The sequence below is a fragment of the Podarcis liolepis genome (assembly GCF_965112155.1).
Source record: "Podarcis liolepis genome assembly, chromosome: 5".
NCBI lineage: Eukaryota > Metazoa > Chordata > Lepidosauria > Squamata > Lacertidae > Podarcis > Podarcis liolepis.
Window position 1 is genome coordinate 4202423 of NC_139556.1, and position 23100 is coordinate 4225522.

General features: G+C 41.9%; 1 protein-coding gene across 16 annotated transcripts in view; it reads left to right on the plus strand.

The window, feature by feature from the left end:
* SHISAL1 (shisa like 1) overlaps window positions 1–23100 on the plus strand; it is a 182072-nt gene that overhangs the window by 127440 nt on the left and 31532 nt on the right. For 12 of the 16 annotated variants that reach the window (XM_083503596.1, XM_083503600.1, XM_083503597.1 and 9 more), the window contains 3 exons: window positions 2991–3082; window positions 10540–10639; window positions 14154–14367. In XM_083503596.1, the coding sequence (XP_083359722.1) occupies window positions 10573–10639; window positions 14154–14367 (281 nt within the window). In that variant the 5' untranslated portion in view covers window positions 2991–3082; window positions 10540–10572. Of the gene's footprint in view, window positions 1–2990; window positions 3083–10536; window positions 10640–14153; window positions 14368–23100 lie in introns of all 16 variants that reach the window. The other 4 variants (XM_083503599.1, XM_083503602.1, XM_083503608.1 and 1 more) reach the window with 1 other exon arrangement.

The window sequence follows — 23100 nt, forward strand, 5'->3', positions numbered from 1 at the left end:
TCCGCCCACCCCTGTCTGTCTAGGTAGCCAATCAGAGAGAGGCTACATTCCAGCTGCGTAAAAGTCAGACATTTCTACACCCGCATCTGTCTCTCCTCCTCATAGTCAGTCCAGAGGCCTTATCACACTTGGAGGGTACATCGAGGCCTGCAAGAACATGGAGCAGGGCCAGGGAAGGGTGTGGCATAGGGAGAATTCTCAGGGTTGCAGGGCCACATTTGGCTCCCCATCCCTGGTTTCAGGAAATGAGCCAACTTCAGGTTGTGAAATAGAAACACTAACCAGAGTTTTCAGTTAAGACAAAACAAGTCACCACAGTTAGCTGGAAATGGAAGCGAAAAATATCCAGTCTACTCTTCACGCCTGTGGCAGCAGCAGACTGGGAGTGGGCAAGTTCAAGACTCACCCAGGCTCATTCCTTCAGCAATTTAGATTTATGCCTGAGCAAAGTCATTTATCTTCATTAAGGCTCAATTCTAACATTACAGGAATGGTGTGGTTTTCTCTTTTCGTTGTGGCTCCATTCTATGCTATTCCATGTAATTTAATACTATCGTATCTGGTTTTAGTTGTGCTGGTGGTTTTTTCCACTTGATCCCACACCTCTCATGTTTTTGATGTGTATTCTCCATCAGCTCATAAAGTGACTATGTCAGGGTGTGTGGAGAGGATTATTTTCAAACTAGACGGTACCTATTCTGAGGAATTGCCTCCTTCAGTTATTCTTCTGTAGAAGTACTACCTAGTTTGAAAAGGATCCCTTCTATACTTTGACATATTTCGCTTCATGAGTCAATGGAGAATACACCGAGCCACCTGTCAGTCTGCATTCTGCCATCTGCTTAAGACCTTTTAGCTTACTAACTTTGAATGTAACTGCTTCTTCATCTTCTTTTAGAAACCAGTATCTGCTTTTGTTCTTGTTGTTTTTATAATGTCACCCACCTGGCAGATTGTGTGCCACTTGGAGCAATTTTGTTTTAGAAAAGTGTGGCATGAACTGGCCTTAACACAGTCACCATTAGGAACCGAGGCTTCCAAGCAGACCCCTATCAGGCACTTTGAGCAGTTCAAACAGTTCAGAGCACTTGATATACTGTACATGAATTTGCAAATAATATTTTGTTTGTTTGAGCATCACTTACATTCTATTTCCTACCTGAAAGTGCATTAAAAAAAGAAACTCCAGGTGATTACCTCCCAGTACACCTGGTTTGTCTCGGGTGGCAATGCCTGAAACACTTATATATACTGTACTAGTAAGCATTTCATTAAACTAATGAATGATATCACGGGCTATGAATATATAGACCTTATGATCATTCTGTGATCTGAAAGGAAAGATGAAGAGATATGATCTCAAGATCACACACTCCATCTTGTGTACATTTTCAGACTGAATCTTGCAGTCAGCAGTAAGGAGTGAATATTTTCATGTTTAAGGTTACCATAAAAAAGCTGCCAGATAACTGACTAATTATAAAATGTCACAGATGAATATCAATTGGATGATAAATTTAAGAAAAAATTGCCCTAGTTTATTAATTTTGGGGAAAACAGTTTAATGAGAAACTTCAGCCATATTACTTGTTTTCTTTGCAGTAAACTTTGCTGCCAAAGCCAATACGCTCTCTTGTTGCTCTGATCATGGGTTGTCCCCCATTAAACCCATATACTAATAGATTTGTTGTGCTTTAGAAATAAATGCCGTAGTAATAGTTGGCAAAAATAAAACTCTCCCGTCCTACTCTCTGGTTGTCTTTGGTTGCCTTACTTTGGCCCTCATGCCTATACTGAGCACACAGCTCCCAAAATGTTGAATCTCTCTCATCATTTTGATCATGTGGCACCCTTTCCTTAAACAACTACATTGGTTTTCTGTTTGCTCCCAGATCCCAACACACTCTACATGTTTAACCTCAAAGCCCACCATGGCCTTGCCCCATACCTCCCCATTGCATTTGCTTGTCCAGCTCCCACTCTCAGCTGGCCAAATGTCTCCTATTCCCTATAGTGCCTTAGCTATTCCCCTCACCACTCCTTTGTACAGTCATACCTCGGCTTACAGATGCTTCGGGTTGTGTGATTTCGGGTTGCGCACTGTGCTGAACCAGGAAGTACCGGAATGGGTTAGTTCCGGGTTTCAGCACATGCGCAGAAGCACTAAATCGTGCTTTGTGCATGAACAGAATTGCAACCCACTCGTGCGCAGGTGCAGTGGGTTGCGAACATGCTTCCCGCACGGATCACGTTCTCAACCCAAGCATCCACTGTACTTGGAACTTCCTAGCAGAACAACTTTGTGATGTCAGAGCAATATTTAGCAGAACTGTGTTTTTTAGACCTGCAGATGTTCGTTTATTTATATAAAAAAATTCTATACAGTGGTACCTCAGGTTAAGAACTTAATTCGTTATGGAGGTCCGTTCTTAACCTGAAATTGTTCTTAACCTGAGGTACCACTTCAGCTAATGGGGCTGCCACGCCACCACGCGACTTCTGTTCTCATCCTGAAGCAAAGTTCTTAACCCAAAGTATTATTTCTGGGTTAGCAGAGTCTGTAACCTGAAGCGTCTGTAACCCGAGGTACCACTGTATACCACCATATCGTAAGAAATATCAAAGTGGTTATCTATCTATCTACAAAATAGCTACAAAAATTAAAATCAGGGACCAACAAGTAACACAAAAATTGTCCAGTAGCACCTAAGAGACAAACTAAGTTTGTTCTTGGTATGAGCTTTTGTGTGCATGCACACTTCTTCAGATACACTGAAACAGAAGTCGCCAGACCTTTATATATAGTGAGAGGGTGGGGAGAGGTATTACTCAGAAAGGTGGCGGGAGTGGGTGATTGGCTGATAGGTGTGGTAAAACTGTTGACGACTGTTGATGACTGCAATTGGTCTTACAGGAAAAAGCAAGGGATGAGATGGCCATTAACCATTTGCTGTTGAGTTATTCATTGTTTTCCTTTTATTTCATCTCAGGACATTTTGGACCCAAAAATCTGCGATGTAATTTTTACTGAAGATGCCAAGATGGACTTTGAATATATGAAGAATTCTGAGTCCTCAGTTTGGTACGTTAAAATTAAATCATCTATAAAAAGGCTGCATATCTGTAGGAATTAACTTCTTTTCCTGCTAGACACACATTTACTCAGCTTGGATTTCAAACTGTGCTCACAGAATAATATATCAGGAAGTTTTTAATGTTTGTTTTTTCGTTGTGCTTTTATTAGGTTGGAAGCCACCCAGAGTGGCTGGGGCAACCCAGTCAGATGGGTGGCGTTGAAATGTTTTTTTATTATTACTGTTGTTGTTATTATAAAAAAGTTCCTTCCAGTAGCACCTTAAAGACCAACTAAGTTAGTTCTTGGTATGAGCTTTCGTGTGCATGCACACTTCTTCAGATACACTGAAACAGAAGTTGCCAGATCCTTCTATATAGAGAGAAGGTGGGGAGGGGTATTACTCAGAAGGGTGGTGGGAATGGGTGATTGGCAGATAGCTGAGATGAGCCTGTTGACGACTCTTAACGACTGCAATAGGTCTTACAGGAAAAGGCAAGGGGTGAGAAGGTGAAAAATGGCTTAGTCATGTATAATGAGATAAGAATCCAATGTCTTTGTTCAGACCAGGTCCCTCCATGGTTTTAAGTTTGGTAATGAGTTGCAAGTCAGCAGCTTCTCTTTCCAGTCTATTTCTGAAATTCCTTTGTAGTAAAACAGCTACTTTGAGATCTTGTATAGAATGTCTTGTATAGAATGTTGTTGTTATTATTACTATTATTTCACCAGTAAATTTTTTAATAGGTCTGACTGGTAAAAAATTTAAATAGGGCAATAGGTATACAGATTGTCTTCAGTTTGGCCTAATGTGCACTACATTCTGTAATTAATACAATTCACCAAGGGATAGATTTCTTTGTTCGTTTCAGAGTTTTCTAGAAGTCTAGTCAGAAGATTTTAAATTTAAATGGTTGCTGGCCAATTTGGACAAGTTTGTTATCTGAAGAGTAACTTGATATGAACATGGTATATGAACATGTTAATATGAATACGTTTGGGTCATATTCCAAAATTGTTTGTACATAATCAGAAATGTTTTCTTCAACAGTGCTGCACATGATTTTTATATATGCTGTTGATTTTACAAGACAGATCCCTGTATCCTGGAACATGATATTGTAAATGCATGACATGACTGATGTTTTCAAAGAAAACAAAAATGGTTTTGAAAAGTAACAGTAAATACAAGAAATGGTGTCATAAGACTTTTTAAAAATAACATTTACAAATGAGCCAATATAAATGATGACGAAATTCAATCATTTACCAAGAGCACCCAGGCTTCAGATTTACTAATAAATATCAGAATCTTCTGGCAGTTCCTTGTGCCCTCCGAAAAATTTTAAGATGCCTGGTTAACGACAAATTTTGGTGACTTTCTGCCCAATCATTTTCTGATGAATGACTTTTTTAAACAAATGTCTGAAACGTAGCAGATATCTGAAAAACTATCCACTACTTGGAATATACCAATGAATCTTGACAATCAGGTTTAGAAAAAAAAGGGGGGAAAGTTTAATGCAGAGAAGCTTTCATACCCCAAAACCCATTTAGCCAGATGCACCAAGTGTACACCGCAGTGCATAAATTTGTGTATATGTGTGCACATGAGCGCGCGCACTCCCTTTTATTTTTTATGCTCAGACTACCCTTATATGGACTTTTGTGATTCTTTCCTCAGGATGCATCTAGGAAGGATACATTAATGCAGTGGCGAAGCTGCATGCTCCAGCACTGGGGGTGGAGAGCAGGAGGGGTGTGGCTGGCGCACATCCCAGGGGCGTGGCATGCCACCTGTGGGGGTGTGGCTTCCATTCTGGGGGTGTGGTGCGTGGTGGGGGTGCATGGCGCATGTCAGGGGGTGGCCGCGATGGTACCCTCCCTCCCCAATGGTGCCGGGGCGGTGCGCTCCCCCCTCCCCCATTCCTCTGCCAGTGCATTGATGGGGGTTTCTTTTAACCCCTTTCCTTCCTGCTGTTTTCCACCCAAAAAAAATCTGCAAAGGAACACACTAGGGATGCAGGCAGAGGTAACTGTGCAAAGCACATGGCCCCCCCCTTCAGTACAGATGTTCAGTCGGAAAGCCAAGTATAGATTGTACATACCGTAGATCCTAATACACCTATAATGAATGATGGAAGGAAAAAGGGGGTGAGCATTGACCCACACGCTAGTCATTTTCTCACCATAACATGAGTAAATGGCATTCCATTTTGTTCTTTAGGAACTGGACTAAAAGTTTGCCTCTTGTTCATTCGGTTCCCTGGTGTATTCATGCTGTCTTTTAATCATGGCTGCTTCTTCATAGATGTAACTAACAAGGAGGCCGAACTTATGTAACTGGAGTTGTACCTGTGCTTCCACAGACAGCTAACACAAACTAGCTAATAGGGATTTTTTATTCCAGTGTTCTTCAGCCTCAACAGCTGAAACCGATGACTGATTGATGTTCCTATTTGTTCTAATAGCCATCACATTCTGTGTGGCTTAAAGGCTACAAGCCAATAATACTGAAACAAAACAAAGTTGTGTAACACTGAAACTTCAAGTGGAAACCAACTGTGTAGTGCTATATACTTTCATACCCTTTCCCACAAAAAATAATATGGATTTATATTGATCAAATCTTGTACTTTGTTGTTCCAATAAAGAACAAACAGAATTCATTTTTCAGAAACGTATTATTTTGCTGCCTACCTCTTCTTACCCTGGTAATAGTTACCAATTTCATCAAAGAAGCCATATCCCAACTGCTGATCAACTATAAATCAGTAGAAAGCGAAAGAGTATTTTCTCAATTTTGGTATATTGCCATTTTAGCCTCAACCTGTACATGAACTATCAGTTCAAAATCATCATTTAATACTGTACCCTTAAGATGGCAAATCTACGTTGCAACAGGATCTCTGGGGAGATCTTGACCCATAATATTTTATTTCTGTTAGTGCAGTTTCTCAAAATGTCTTAATCTATAGACAAGCCCATATAATATGAAATGTATTTGTTCCAGGTGCCTTGCATCTGCAGCCCTCACCACTAAGCCTTGGACAGATCTTGTTTATTCTGGCTGGTATCAAATACCACCTATCTAATATTGTAGAAATGTTTCTTTGAGATTCCCAAGCCATGTGCATTTATCCAGTGATACATATCAAATTCCTATTTCACTCAATAGTTTCCAGATGGTCCTAAATTTGCTATTATTTTATAAATCAGGCGTTATGTGCTATGCAGTTGGTTAGCAGTTGAAATTAATATTTCAAAACTTGTGTGATTCCTTAATGAAACGTGAAGCCTTAGTAATCTATTTGTAATATGCCCATTTGGAAATATTGAAGAAAGAGCAGCCGCTCTTGACCCAGGATCCCATTTCACCTGACAAAGATCTTTACCAATCCTTCCTTTATTATTATCATCCTAATTTGAGCATTCCATGTCTCTCCTTAAAGCTTCATGTCACCCAATAAGACTTTCTTATCACATTCAGCATTGTAGTAAATTGTAGTAAGTGGTGATAAACCCAGGCTTTTGCCAGTAGCAGGAAAAAAATCTGCTGATAATCATTTTGCTCTGTATCTGGTAAAAAGAGTTTTTAACCCATATTTTAGGTGCCCAAGCATGGCTGTGTTGTAATATTGTTTGATATTCAGGAATGCCAGCCATCTATTTTTAATTGCTGATGAAGTATGTTAGATATAATTCTGGATTAATAAATTAATCATTCAGTCTAAGGAGCCTTTTAACAATAGAAACAAAATACCGTATTTTTTGCACCATAACACTCACTTTTTTCCTCCTAAAAAGTAAGGGGAAATGTCTGTGCGTGTTATGGAGGGAATGCCTACGGGTGGCATGCCTACAGATTTTCCTCCTCTAAAAACTACGTGCGTGTTATGGTTGGGTGCGTGTTATAGAGCGAAAAATACAGTACATTGTACTATGCTTATTTTAATAACTGAGTTTCTTCCTTTCTGAGAAAGTGTTGAATTTTCCAGACTGGACAGATCCTCTTTTACCCTTTGTCTCCTTTCATCAGGTTAGAGTCATTAAACTCCTGAGTTATCCAAATCCCAACGTATCTAGCTGAGATTTTCTTCCATGGAATTAGATGTCTTTGGCAATGTCATACTTAAGATTCTTCTGCATATGATACCCCCAACTATTCTGATGTTTGGAAATGAATTTTGTACCCAGAGATCTGGCCAAATTCATCTGAGAGTTTCACGACCTTTGCAAATGATCCCTCTGGCAGTATTATAAGTTACACAATCTGCATATAAATAGATTTTAAAGTGATTTACATCCTACCCTCAACCCTCAACACACACACACACACACACACACACACACACATATATATATTAGTTCTTAATGGCTGTAATGAAATCTCCAGTAATAATGGCAATGACAGGCATTCCTGCTAGGAGCCTAGAGTCATAGCTTCAAAGATTCATATTTTACTCATAAAGATTGTCGGATTGGTGTAAATCATTTTAATAGGCAAGAGAATGACTTGGAGTTATTGAAAGCACCTGAGAGAGCTGGAGCAATTAGAGGTGCTCAGCCCCACTACCTTGAATGAGTTCAGAAATAGGCTGAGCTGTTTCCCTCCAAGATGAGGTTATTTCTAACTCAGTTCAAATTGGCCTGCCCCCTAATCTGCAACGCCTACTTTTTTCTTCACACCCAAATGTCCACAGAGGGAGCAGCAGCATTTCCCTCCTGTCCCCACCTCCCCACTTGTCCTGGCATGCCACAATGCAGAGCTCTTGGCCACAACAAATTCCCATTATTCTCTGAAGGGTTTGGATGATGTTGGCACATGTATACCCCATCTTTTCCTCCAAGGAGCTTTAAGGTGTCAAACATGGCTTTCTCTTCCCTGCTTTATTCGGGCCCCTGCCCTGAAAGGCTGAGAGTCAGTGGCTGGTCCAAGGTCGGCCCATGAGTTTCGTGGCTGGCTGCAAGTGTCCACTCCTAATCTGCCTCTTGGTCACCTAGTCCAAGAATGTCCAACTGGTCATTTGGGATCAGCTGGTTGATCCCCAAGAGGTTTTGGTAGATTGCGGTTGATTGCTGGCTCCTTTTCCTTTGCAAATGAGCATCTCCCCCCCCCCCCGTTGCCCCGGCCTCCATTTGCGCATGAATGCTAGGACAGAAGACGGAGTTTTTGTTGTGATTGCTTCCTTAAGCGATCTTTCTGTGAGCAAGTTTTCCCCGGTAAAAAAGTTCAAACCTGAACCCCCCCCCTGAAAAGGGGTAGATCGCTGCCAGTTTTTCATTCTGTGAGTAGATCACAGTCTCTTGGGCGTTGGATGTCCCTGACCTAGTCCATTGGTATTCCTGGGGGTAATGTGGGGTTAGAACTGGGAGCAGTGCCAGAATTTGGGTGGTGTGAGTGGTTCCCCCCCCCACACAGGGTGCTGAGTCAAGGGGGTGCATATTATTATTATTATTATTATTATTAATAATAATACAGGTACCTACTGAGAAGATTCCTAACAAAGCAACTGCACCAAAAGGAATTATTGTGAAAATAAGAAATATTTAGGAGGGGGTGCCAAATTTTGTCCTTAGTCAGGGTGCCATATTACCAAAGTCTGCTCCTGCTGGGGGGTCCAAGTTTCAAATCTGGCCTTGGCTGCAAACTGAGCCAGCTGCTATTTTCTCCGTTATAACCCACCCCCACCCCACCCCCCAATATGTACTAACCTACATACCTTGCAAAACATTTGTGGGAATTACTGAACTAACAGCCATTTACTTGAAATGCATTATATAAATATTTAGTTTTATTATAATAATAAATTCAATATTGTTAATGCATAGGCTGCTGTACAGCAGGAGCAAAAAACAAAAGGTCCACTAAGGTTATAATCCAAAGTTTCAATATGTGCTGGGTTCAGGGAGATAGAAAGGACGTTTGGGGTTTATTTTTTGTTATTAAGGGAGGAACAAGAGAACAAAGGCAGGTTCCCCCACCCCCTTCATTTTCAGAGTACTAAATGTCCAATTTTATGTTTTGGTGTATACATTTAATTTCATTATATGTCATGGTGAGGGATGGAAACAGTTTGAATCCCAAGGAGCCAGTCCAACGTCTTTTGGAGCCTGTGAGGAGCAAAATGTTTGGACTTGATCTGGTGTGAAGAAAGAGAAAGGGAGAGAGAGGGAGGTGGAAGTTCTGTGAAAATTAAAAATCTGGAAAAGAAAAGGCAGGAAAGAGAAGGCTGGGAAGTACTAAGATAAGAGAATGGAATGGAAAAAGAAGAAGCTCAAATGAAACAGAGAAATGGGGAGAAGGTTGTAGCTCAGTTGTAAAGCATCTGTTCTACAGGCAGAAAGTTCCCAGAAAGTTGAGTCCCCAGAATCTTCAGGTACAGCTTGGAAAACTGGTGTCTGAAACCCCGAAGAGCTGTTGCCAGTCAGGGTAAACAACACTGAATTAGCAGGACCCAATGGTCTGACTCTGCATAAGGAAGCTTCCTATATAGTGTTAACATAGCCCAGTTGCCCAAGCCTGGGCAGCCTTATTTGCATAGTATGCAAATCAAGATGATCTCTTCGCTGCATTGCCCAGTTGATGTGTGCCTTCTTCCTGGCAGCTAGCACCACCGATTGGCCAGGAATCAAAGGAAACACATTTTTACCTGACCACTTGTAGCCTGAAATGCCTAGGTTGGTTCCCAACACTATGAGATAACTGGGACCATGAAGTTGTCTGCACCAACAATTGGGAATTATCTGAACACACTACTGCAGACCACAGTGCAGATAGAGGAGGCTATGGTCTGACCTAATATATTCTAACTGGGATCATTGCCAACAGCATGATGATAATGATAATGATAATAACAAATATATATTATATTTATACCTTGCCAATCTGGCAATTTATACCTTCCCCAGCCACTCTGGGTGGCTCAAAGCATATATCAAAACACACTAAAACATCAAACATTAAAAACTTCCCAATACAGGGCTGCCTTCAGATGTCTTCTAAAAGTCAGATAGTTGTTTATTTCCTTGACATCTGATGGGAGGGCATTCCACAGGGCAGGTGCCACTACTGAGAAGGCCCTCTGCTTTAACCTCACTTCTTGCAGTGAGGGAACTGCCAGAAGACCCTCGGAGCTTGACCTCAGTATCCAGGCTGAATGATGGGGGTGGAGATGCTCTTTAGGTATACTGGGCCATGGATATACTTCTGTTCCACCTTGCTGTTCCTGAATGTGCTCTTTAAAAATTCCCTATCAAATTTATATATAGCAGCTGAGCATGTTCAGTAGCATTTAAGTGTGCAAACCTTACATGTGTAAAAGTTGTTGCAGAATTGTGCCTTGGGGTCTCATCATGCATTACAGTTTGAAGAAAGCATTAAAAACGTTTATTTATTTTAGTTAAATGAATGCACACATGCAAATCACTGATGCCACTTAACTCTGAAATATCATTTTGTTAAGCAGGTAATTCTCAAACGGATTGATGAAAACAAAACGATGACAAGTTGTGGTCTACAATCCTTAAATACGCTGATGGTTGTTTTCTCCTTGCTTTTGCCAGCAGGTAAGCCTTGTATTTTATTTGGCTTGGGTTTCTTTTTAAATTCTAGAAGAATGCTTCCATTTAGTTTTCTGCAGCAGAAACACCTTAAGGAATCAGTCCAAGAGTTTTGCAGAGATAAGGATATCTGCTAAATATTGGGTAGTGTTCAGTGGTATTCAACTCAGAGTAGACCCACTGAAGTTAATGGATACGACTTACTTACATTCATTAATTTCAGTGGTTTATTAAGCAGGATTCAGAAGAACTAAAATTCAGTAGGATTTTGTTAAATATAGCCTGCTATTTTTGTACACCAGTCAAGCTATACTATAGTCAGACTTATTTCACTTGGTCATGAATGCGAATGGAAAAGTGTCATTAAGTTTAGTTTCATCCAGATAAGCACCAGATGTGCTGGGGAATCTAATTTGTGTCCAGATGTGTATTGGCACAGAATATACCTGCAGATCTTCCTTCCTCAATCTAAAATGGAGTTTTGTTTTGTATGCATTTTATGTTTAGTATTTTGACATAGCCCAAAACTGAGCAGTCAAGTGGTCTGTGAAACTATGCAATTCTACCAATGAACTGTTTATATAGCATTTCCAACATAGAAACCTAGGTAAGCCAGCCAGTTAATTTCATCACCTGCCTATCTTTTCTTCCTTAAGTTCTTCCCTTTGCCATTTGACATCATAGTTCTATATAACCTGATGGTATTTAAAGCAAATATGGTCTCTATCCTGTTGGCTGTGGTGTCATTTGCAGAATACGGTCCTTGAGTGGGCATGGGAAGAATAAAGATGACAGGTAGAACTTCTTTTCCAACCCCATCACTCCATGAGAAGTTGTAGCAGTGGTTCTGAGGAAATCTGGAGCAGGTTGAGAATGACAGGGGTCAACCCCAGGTCTGCTAATATTCCTTTCTGGAAGAGTTTAAAAAATACATATTTATAATGAGGACTTCTGATGTTAAATCCAACTTCTTAGAATATCTGAGCTACAAATTAACCAAGTAGCTAATTAATTTGGACCCAACTAACAACAGGCACCAACTGCACAAGCATGTAACCCTACCCTCTCCTGTATCAGTAGCACAACAAGCAAAGCCATCTCTGGCGCTCAGAAACTGCTGCCCACTCCTAATGCCCTATCTTCCAGGGCTGCTGAGACTGTTCCGAGCAGTTACAGCCGTTCTCAGTGAAATAGTAGGACAAGATAGGCCTACAGCTCCTCAGCTGGGGTGGTGACTACTCCACCATCTACAGCAGCAGTGTTGACCATTGTGTAGTCGTGTTCTTTCCCATCCACTTAATATGAATCCAGATATCTGTAGAATCACAGCAGTAGAAAACGATTGTTCTTTTGATGGAGATATAAAAGACTGGAATTACTTTTCCAAAAATGTTCTACTACTTTCTTTTCAAAAGAAGACTGACAAATGAAATCTGCCTGAGCTAAGGGGGGCGGGGGGAATGCCATTGGATGTTCATATTTTTTTTTTATTTTACAAATCTTATCTGAGGTCTGGAAAATAGTGATACTTTGCATCTGTCCTTTTTCTAATACGTAGTTTGGAAACTGCTTTATAGGAATCTAATGATGCCATCTGTTATATGAGCACAGCAAATATTTGGCCCCTGTTAGCCATTAGTCTTTACTTTTGCAATGAAATCTGCATTCTCCTCCCCTCGTGTTCTCTTCGTAGCAAAATAAAATTGTACGTTGTGTTGCCCAAGGTTTTTACTCATTTAGGATGCAGTCCTAACACCTGGCCAGCACCAGCAGGAGTTGATGGAGTGGCATAGCAGCCAGTGCAGCATCTACAACCCCAGTGCTCACACCAACTAGGGCAGAAACTGGGGCAGTTGGGAGAGGAGAAATGCCCCTTCATTGCATCAGCTCCCAGGCTGGTACAGCGGGGAGACCCAGATCAGACCTGTTGCTGTTAGATGATGGCAGCAGGGTCATCCCTATCTCTCTTCCTCCCTTCAGATGCCTTGTTTGAAAGTGAGAGTTTCCAAGGCATGCCCTGGTTCATGGGGTCACGGAGAGTCGGACACGGCTAAGACGACTAAACAACCACAACAGTTTCACCCACAGTTTGGGCAGGCACAATGGGGCACTCCTCACTGTCAGAGCTCTCCTGTTGATGGCAGACCTTCCCTGCCGGTAGAAGCTGCTATAGCCAGGCATGGCTGGAAAGAAGGGCAGGTTCCCTCCATCCAAATCCCCTCCAGCATGTCAGGTTGGGGGCTGAATTGCTTTGTGTGTTTTTAAAGCACTGCTAGCAGTATCCTGTTCATATTTCATATATCTTTTTTTCTTGTTGCATGCAGTAGTCATATTTCCTGTTTCTTTCTTTCTTTGTTTTATTTTTAATTGTTACCACATGCAAAGCTATTTAGAGCTTACTTTGAGCTATATTTCAAACTAGAGGACAAGAAGTGCTGGAGTTTAATAGCAAAATATGTATAGAATCAGCCTCTCTGAAAAGTTCATTCCTGTTTCCATGGCTGGGCTTTGCCATACCATGCAGAGAGGAGCAGAGTCCTTTCCAAATTTTCATTTTCTGAATATGTTGCAGAGAAACCCTCCCATCCAAATGTGAGCGTTCCATTCTCAACTGAATGCGTGGTGTGCATCTTTTGCCAGGATCACTTGACTTTTGTACCCAAGGTCAAAAACGACATTGTGAATCAGCAGTTAATTTCCATCTATAAATAGTTAGGTCTTGTGAGGTCAAAACATGTGCATTCTGCCTTTGATGTATATCTGAAATGAGGTGGCCAGGTGAAAAAAACAGACAGGTCCCCAGGACCTTCAATAGTGGAGTTTTATCTTATACAAGTAACCTGCTTCATCCTAAAAAATCGGCCTTTTTGTTAAATGGAAAGTGGTAGAGAAATACACTGGAAGGTGTGGGGTGACAATTGTTTGACACAACATCATACAACTTCCCCACAAACATGGTGCAAAGAAACCAGGATAAATGTTCCATAAACAGGTCATCTGGAGCAACCTTGCTATGCTTTGATTTTAAAAAGCAATTTCTAACTGCAGGGACTAATCCTGGGGTTCCAAGTAAATTAAGGATTGTTTTGATTTCTGGAATATCACTGACGTACATTTTGCTTTTTACGTAAGACCATTAGCCATACAAAATGTGGGCTATCCAACTAAATCATAAAGTAAACATATGGAAATCAATGTACTGGAGTTATTTAAGGGTATGATTCCACCAGAGTTAACCACTTTGTCCCATGGATTTCAAAGGGAAAAGAAAGTATAGGGCTATATCTCTCACATGAAAAATCAATAGCATTTCAAAGAGTTTAAACTTTGTTTGGATTCTATCCTAACTACGGAAGTTCAGCTTTCAACTTATTCGTTCCTTAACATTTAACTAACTTGTGACTTTGTAACAAGCATACATCAGGCATCTGCTGAATTGGTGAATAGTTTTTATATTGCAGAATCTATTGTTTTTCTTTTGCAATTTGAGTTAGAAAGAAAATTGCTATTTGCCTTACAGCTCTGTCCACACATTTTCGAGTCTGTGAGCCATATACAGACTACAAAGGCCGCTCCCATTTTGGATTCCACTGTCCACGTCTTTCTGACAATAAATCGTACATCTTTTGCTGTCACCATAACAACACCGTGTTTAAATACTGCTGTAATGAGACGGAGTTTCAGACTGTTATGCAGATGAACCTAACAGGGAATGCAGATGGATATATGCACAAGTAAGTAAATAAGCTGGGGTACTTCCCTCTTCCCCCTCTCCCCCAAATGTATCCTGGTGTAATCAAAATTGTACTGCATCTGCAGAAAACAGAAATGTGTTTCCATAACTCAAAAAAAAGTTGACAAAGATGAGAAGAACACTGGAGAGGGAAATGACCTTTCCGCACAGCACAAATGTTTCACAGGACTAGTTGTTGTTTTAAATTTGTGCATGATTTGCATATTAATTACCTGCAATCACTTGCACTTAAACAGCAAGGTGCATTTGATTGTGTGTCTGTGGAGTGTAATCTGCCCCCAGAATCCCTTTTTATATCTTAATTTTAACTCTGTGGCCAGTTTTATTGCCTCAGTCCCATAACTCTCTTTATTTTTGAAAAATGCCTTTCTAAGAATACTTTTTGAAGAAGTATCAAGATCAAAAAGAAATATTAGACAAATTTTGAAAGCAAGTTTGCATTTGAGCCAGGACGCCCCAGGACTTAGTTAGCCCCAAATCTTCTTTTTAGTGCCAAGGGCAAGATGAAGTAGTAATAGTGGCCTGGACTGGAAATCACACTTTGCATACGAGAGCTGGCTCGCTCTGTCTCCCCTCTGCTTCTCCAGCACAGCAATGATGAGGAGCTTGGAAGTGTCTGCTTCTATTTTTAACTAACCACAGATTGTCATTTCATCCAAACTGTTTTGCCCCCTCCCCTTTCTTCCTCTGGCACAGCTGCAAGGAAAAAGATTGGGAGAATCCACTTCCATTTTCAACTTGGCTCCTTTCAACAAGCCATAGTTAAATGAAAGCAGAATTTGTCCCAGTTCAGGCAAAATGATGATCTGTGTGGTTGGTTTAAAGTGGAAGTGAAGGCTGTGCCAGAGGAGGAAAAGGAAAGGAGGCGCTGAGACCAAAGTCTTGTTCACATAACACATGTTGTATTCAAACTCAGGTCCTGGTGCCCCTGAGCATGTACAAATTGTTTTTCCCTACCACTAAATAACTGGAAGCAGCCCAAATTCTCTCCATTTCACCTCACTTGAAAAGCAGGACCAGCATTAGAACTGGACCAGGAGGCGTCTGGCAAAACCAGTTGAAAAGTCCTCTTAACTGGCCAGTGATAGATGTCTGAAGGCTGTATGAATCAGCTGAAGGCTTCAATCTACTTGACCTCTTGTGTTCGTGTGATCATGGTCTTTCAAGTGCAGTGAGACACGGTGCTTACTTTGATGACAAGAGGTACTCTGTTCAAATCCCAGAAAAGCATGTGTCAGTGGAGGAAACATGGTGTGCCTTTTTTTAAAAAGAAAGAAAGATGAGGCACAGCTCAGGTTTTCTTGGGTAGCAAGACTGGGAAAGGCCGCTACTACTCAGAGTTGTTGGTGTTGCCAGTGCTTTTTCGTAGAAAAAGAGGTGGGGCTTCTCACCACGAAGCTTTTGTTGACAACTGCCCTTTCAGCCTGAGCTGCATCTCCAGTTTACAATACCAGCAGTGGACTACACTGCAGCGTTGTCTTTAAGCCATTTGTATTTAGCTCCCTGGGTGGCACTGTGGGTAAAACCTCAGCGCCTAGGACTTGCTGATCAGAAGGCCGGCAGTTTGAATCCCCGCGGCGGGGTGAGCTCCCGTCTTTCAGCCCCAGCTCCTGCCAACCTAGCAGTTCAAAAGCACCCCTAAGTGCAAGTAGATAAATAGGTACTGCTTTCTAGCGGGAAGGTAAACGGCGTTTCCGTGGCTGCGCTGGTGCTGGCTCGCCAGATGCCGCTTCGTCACGCTGGCCACGTGACCCAGAAGTGTCTCCGGTCAGCGCCGGCTCCCGGCCTCTTAAGCGAGATGAGCACACAACCCTAGAGTTGGACACGACTGGCCCGTACGGGCAGGGGTACCTTTACCTTTACCTATTTAGCTCCCTAATTTGCAGCACGGATATGATAACTGTACTATGTATTGCATTAGGATGTCAATTTTTAATGTTTAAAAACTTGTTGCTTTTTTTTAAAAAAAAACATTTTCCATGAAACAAGACCTGAGTTAGAAACAACATGAACTCCTTTTTCTGGGGAGGGGAGGTCAGTGTGGATACACTGTCTCCCAATCACAACTATGCTGAAATCCTGAATTCCTCTCCGTTGTTGTTTTCCTAATGGCAGCTGCCGCTTGGCCCCCCAGGAGAGGGGTGGGAGGGGGGAATGGCATCAAAAGCCCCGTCTCTAGATGATGGAATCATCACTCTGCTTTTAAAATATAATGTCTATATTGGTGAGAGCTTTCCTTGCCTCCCTGCCTAGAGAATGTGACTGTCACCAAGGGTGTGGTTATGCCCCTTTCCCTCCCCATTTTTTTAAAAAAACTTTGCTTATATGGAACTTGAGTGCACTGCAAAGGGCAGCGCTGGTGAGATCTCAGTCACCCCCATCTTAATTTGAGAGGGAAAGAGGGGACCCTTTGTTTAATGGCTGAGGTTATCTTTGGGCAGGAAGCAGGATCTAGACCTGGTGGGCAGGGCCACATCCTTATCTACACCACCCTCTAGATACCAAATTTGACAGGTGGGAAAGGTGGCCCATCTGTCAATCACCTGACAACACAATGTTTCATGCATGCAGTTTGAAATCTAAATCTGTGGACAAAGACATGGTGCTTTCTGTTAGCCCTTCTGACCAGCTTGTTGGCTGTGCTTGCATTTTCCCCCTCTCCACACCTGGAATCACATAGGACATCCGGTGTGGGGAAGATGGGTGTGGCTTGGCCATAATTAAGTCCACAGGCCAGAGATTCCCCAACTCTTCTCAAAAAGCCTTTATGGCGCCAATGCACAAGTTTCCCTTGGCAGAACAATGGATGTGGGATGGCTTCTCTGGAAAGCCTTGCTCTTTAAGCATTCAACCTCTGTCTTGTTGTCCGTGTGACCGAGAGAATGTGAAGTGCTGAAGCAGAGGTAGCCAACATGTCGTTCAAAACATCTGGAGGGAGCCAACTCCCATCTTCATGGGCAAATGGGAGTTGTAGCCCACAACATCTGCAGGGCATCGCATAGGCTGTCTCTGTGTGTTGTATATGCTAGGGCTGAGCTGAAACGAGGCTGTGTCCGTGTTAATTCTACATTGCATATTTGTATATTTTTGTTAGAAATAGTACTTTTATGCAGAGGGAGGGCAGGGACAATTTGGTTTCAAGGTATTGTCTTGTGGCTAAATCTGATTGGCTGCATGCTGCCATGACATCACTCAACTGGCCTCATGACTCCTCATTGTTTGTATCACACAGTCAGTGGACCCATCTTTTAATTCATTTTTTAAATGCACTAAATCTGCAAGGAGGTGGGGTAGGAAATGGTGAGAAACTGCAAAGTTTTTGGAGAGAGTTTCGGAGAACATGTTATCCGCTGCACCAAAAAGTTTTGGCTCCGCAAATGCTGCTCAGTCTTAATCCAATAATACATTCTAACTTTTTTTTTTTAATTATCGCAGACATGATGTGCATTATCACTGCTAGCTTATTTTCCAACTGTAATTAACTTCATTCTAAACTGAACTGAAGGAAGAGGTCCTTTTGCTGTTAGATCAAACTGTCTGTGCTTCATTAAGCATAATTTATACCTCAGGTGTTCCAGCTAAACATCCACAGTAATTGCTATGCCCTAGGCAACTAGGCTTGTCCTTCTCGTCATGTAGGAGGAGAAGGCTTTAAAGCAGGCAGTGTAGCAGCTAGTGGTAATTTTAGACCCTGGACTTAACAGTCCTGGAGCGGCTTTGGATGGGAAGGTCCCATTTGTGTCTTCCACTGCCATTCCACGCACTGCAACTGCTTCAACATCCTGATATGTTAGAGCTAAGAACAAAGAAAAAACTGTTTGCCAACCTTGGCTTTGTTTATTAAGGAACGGTTGCTCTGAGCACGTGCAGTTTAAGAACTTACTTAAATCATAGCACCATCCTGACTACAGGAATAAAACAAGTTTTCTTCTGCTGTCCCGATGCTAAAGATATTTATTAGGGAATAAGACCATTTTATTGTAAGAAAGGTTAAGGAAATGGTGATATCACCTGATTTCCTCATACATTGCTGGAAACACTGCTGGAAAAAGGAGGGAGGCATGTGCCTCTTAATCTCAGGGCTGTGGATACGAGCCCCACGTTGGGCAAAAGATTCCTGAATTGCACAGGGTTGGACTAGATGACCCTCATAGAATCATAGAATCATAGAGTTGGAAGAGACCACGAGGGCCATCGAGTCCAACCCCCTGCCAAGCAGGAAACCCCATCAGAGCACTCCTGACATATGGTTGTCAAGCCTCTGCTTAAAGACCTCCAAAGAAGGAGACTCCACCACACTCCTTGGCAGCAAATTCCACTGTCGAACAGCTCTTACTGTCAGGAAGTTCTTCCTAATGTTTAGGTGGAATCTTCTTTCTTGTAGTTTGGATCCATTGCTCCGTGTCCGCTTCTCTGGAGCAGCAGAAAACAACCTTTCTCCCTCCTCTATGTGACATCCTTTTATATATTTGAACATGGCTATCATATCACCCCTTAACCTCATGGTCCCTTCCAACTCTGCAATTCTATGATTCTATTAGTGGCACCTTCCAGAGAAGGCTTAATTAAGACACACTTCAGTGCCATATACCCCAAAAGGATTTATTTTAGTGTGTGAAAGGATAAGCATTTATTTCCATTGGAGGAACCAAGACTGCCTTTCTGAGTTGCTGTTCTGAATTTGCCTCCTGAGTAGAAAGCAGCCATCCCAAGTAAGTTGTGCTGGTAACGGGGAGCAATTAACTGCTAGTATAAAGTCTCCTGCCATTTATTGGGTGCTGCAGGGCTTCCCTATCAGAGACACAAATGCTGAATTCTCTTTTAAGTGTGGCTTAAAGGCACTTTAACTTTGACGTGGTCACACCCTGGTGGTTTGGTCATATGAATCTAGCCAGAGAAGTTATTGCAGGTGAATTCCCTTAGCTGATTTGCAACATCATGGCTGACACCCTGCTTTGATTGTCTTGCACTAGATCTTTCCTACCTTTTAAATATGAGAAGAAGCCTTTCCCTAGTTCATAAGTTTCATGCGGTGATAAATTCATTACTACATGCACATTCTTAGAATCTAATGTGAGTAGTGACCATCAAAGCACCTTAGCAGCAAATTGAATTCATTCCACTTCCTGCCTTTTTTAAACATTTTATTTTGCTTTAAAGATCTTTTATGAATTAATGCTATAAAACTTTGATGAATTATTCATCTGAATTCCTTGCGAGCTTTGCACTTCGGCATATTGTGACTTTCTCTCTCTCGTTCAGCTGTGCCATTTAAAATATTAAGCTGCCTGAGCCCTGTCTTACTCCCTCATTGGAAAAAAGGCACCGCTTTTTATTTTCTTGTTTTAATAAACAGCATCTTCAGTATTACTGAGACTGAGGTGTACTCCAACAGCACTGAGAGGGAGTATATTTCCCCTATCTGTGCATTTTGTGAAGCAGTTGAGGCAGAGGTCAAGTCCCTCCACAGCCACTGGGAACTTCAGGATAAGGTCAAGGATGGAAGCCTTTTTATTGCAGTCAGAAATCAGTGGGAGCTATGGAAGATGAAAACTACCGTATTTTTCGCTCTATAACACGCAGATTTTTTCTCCTAAAAAGGAAGGGGAAATGTCTGTGCGTGTTATGCAGCGAATGTGTGGTCCCTGTAGCCGAAAAATAAGGCAAAAATCAAACCGCGCTTCAGGGAGAAGGGAGCTCCGTGAGAAAGCTGTTGCTTTCCTGCATTCTGCCTCAGGGTCTCTCTGCCCACCCTGCTCTGTTTCGTTGCTGTGTTTGCTCAAACGGAACAAAGAGCAGGGAAAGCCCCTCCCCTCCAGGCAAGTAGAGAGGAGAGCAGAGCGTCCGAACAAAGAGCAGGGAAAGCCCCTCCCCTCCAGGCAAGTAGAGAGGAGAGCAGAGCGTCCAAACAAAGAGCAGGAAAAGCCCCTCCCCTCCAGGCAAGAAGAGAGGAAGGCAGAGCGTCCGAACAAAGAGCAGGGAAAGCCCCTCCCCTCCAGGCAAGTAGAGGGGAAAGCAGAGCGTCCCTCGCTCTATCCTGTCCCTGCTCCGGAGGGAACAATGTTTGTGAAGGGAAGAGAGATTACAGGTTCGGCTTAAAATTCTGATTTGACTTCCTGCTTTTTGTTTTTGGAGACACACAGCATTCAAATATGCTTTCTTCCATTTAAAAGGATGAAATCCTTAAACAGTGGCTGGCTTGTGTGGGTTGGGGGGGGAAAACTTTTGCCTTCCTTTCCTCACGTTAGAGCCCTCTCCTGCATTCTTAGCCTTCTGTGTTTTTCCTTCCCTCCCCACTTAAAATGTGGTTACAAACCACATGGATCCTCAGGATCTTTGCATTGGGTCACCCCAAATTCACCATCAGAGCACACAGCATGTCCATGGCTACAGCCTGTCCCCCCAAAAAAAAATCACACACCCACTGTTGCCTGGGGCTGCAATGGTGCAAAAACGTGGTTACAAAGCATGGATCCACAGGGATCCTCAGGATCTTTGCATTGGGTCAGCCAAAATTCACCATCAGAGCACATAGCATGTCCATGGCTACAGCCTGTCCCCCCCCAAAAAAAATCACGCACCCACTGTTGCCTGGGGCTGCAATGGTGCAAAAACGTGGTTACAAAGCATGGATCCACAGGGATTCTCAGGATTTTTGCATTGGGTCACCCCAAATTCACCATCAGATCACATGTCTGTGGCCACAGCATGAATCACAAAAATGATACGTCCACTGTTTCATTCAGAATATTTTTTCCCTTGTTTTCCTCCTCTAAAAACGATGTGCGTGTTATGGTCAGGTGCGTGTTATAGAGCGAAAAATACGGTACATGGCTTTAGCGCAGGGGGCCCAATAAGCCCACAGAGACCCATTTCCTAACTCGCCAAACCCCTTTTCACCCTGGGCAGACTTTACAGGCCCCAGTGCTCAGAAGAATTTCACTTTAGTGCTGTGATAGTACAATAAAGTGGTGTCAGATGATCACTCCATTACTTGACCTGCCAGATCGTACTAAAAGACAGTGCTTAATGGAATAAGGAACAAGTATATCCACTTTGCCTTAGGACTTAAACAAAACATTTTGTGTGGGGGGAGGGGGCACGCTTATGTCTGGCTTTTCATTTTTAACTTGTTGGAAGCAGATGTTATTTTAAAAGAACAGATGGAGATCCCACGTACGGCCAATTTAATAAGCTGCCATTTTAGAACACTATTCATTGTTCACTAAATGATTTTTAATGAACAAAAATGAGTGCCTTAAAAAGTATGTGTATGGGTAAACAGATGATGCTGATCTAAAGAGGTGCTAATATTTGTGCCATTGAATTCTTGTTAGGCTGTCAAGTGCCATGACTTTTAGCAAGGTAAGGAAGGAATAAATCCTCTTGTCCGGGAGGGGGCTTGCCTGTCCTTCTTCCTAAACACTTGGGATCCACATTGGTTCCCTGTGCAGAAGTTTCGTGAGTGGCTTCCCCTTGATAGCACTGTGTTTTTTCTTTTTCTTTTTCTGAATAACAATGGCTCATGAGTCCAAAAAAGAGTGATTTCATCAGCATCGCTATCAGTTCAGTCATTTTTCTTCCATCACTAATAGCTTTTTTTAAATGTCTTTTGCTCTTTTTAGCAGTGTAAGCATGTAACTGTTCCCAATGAAAAGCAACATTATTTTGGTGGTTGCATTTAGCACAGTGTCTGTGAACTACTGGCCTAACGTTTTTAGAGGGGTAGCTATGTTTGTGCCGTAAGAAGCCTGTTAGTCTTTGAAATCCCACCAGATATGTTCGCTCCACACACACCCTTTTTTGAGAGCCAGTGTGGTGTAGTGGTTAAGAGTGGTAGTCTCGTAATCTGGGGAACCGGGTTCGCGTCTCCGCTCCTCCACATGCAGCTGCTGGGTGACCTTGGGCCAGTCACACTTCTCTGAAGTCTCTCAGCCCCACTCACCTCACAGAATGTTTGTTGTGGGGGAGGAAGGGAAAGGAGAATGTTAGCCACTTTGAGACTCCTTCGGGTAGTGATAAAGCTGGATATCAAATCCAAATTCTTCCTCCTCCTCCTCTTCTTCTTCTTGCTTTTTTCTTGTTCAAAATTTTATAATTTATAGCAAACTTATTCTATGGCTGACAAATCACATATTCCAATAGTCACTAAAATTACGGTTTATATCATCATCCACTAAAATAGTAGCTTTAATGTAATGCAGTGCAAATATAAAATACAGTGCTAGAAATCTATATCATATATTTAGAAGTTCTATGTTGCAAATTAATTAGTCGGTTAAGACAGCAGTGAAAAAGCCTTAAATAGTTCTAATTTATGTTCTATTTTCATGTGCTTAATAAGAATGAACCATAAATTTCCAGGTTTTTTCATTTTTGTCATGGTGCCAAAAACCCAAATTTGATTAAACCATACTTATTCTGTTGGACTTACAGAAGCATACCATTTAGGTTCTATCAATATTTTGGTAGCAGTTAACAAAACTCCAACTAAATTTGGATATTTTGGTTTCACATCTTCTTTAAGATATGAACTAGAGTTCATTTGAATGAAGTATCCAATTATTTCTTGTATATCTGCAATAACTATTGAAAACCTCATAATCTTTTCACACCTCCACCAAAACATAATTTGCGACTTTCTCCCCACGTTTTCAGCATGTTCCATTAACATCTGGATGTATCTTTGCTGAATGTTGTGGGATTTGATGCC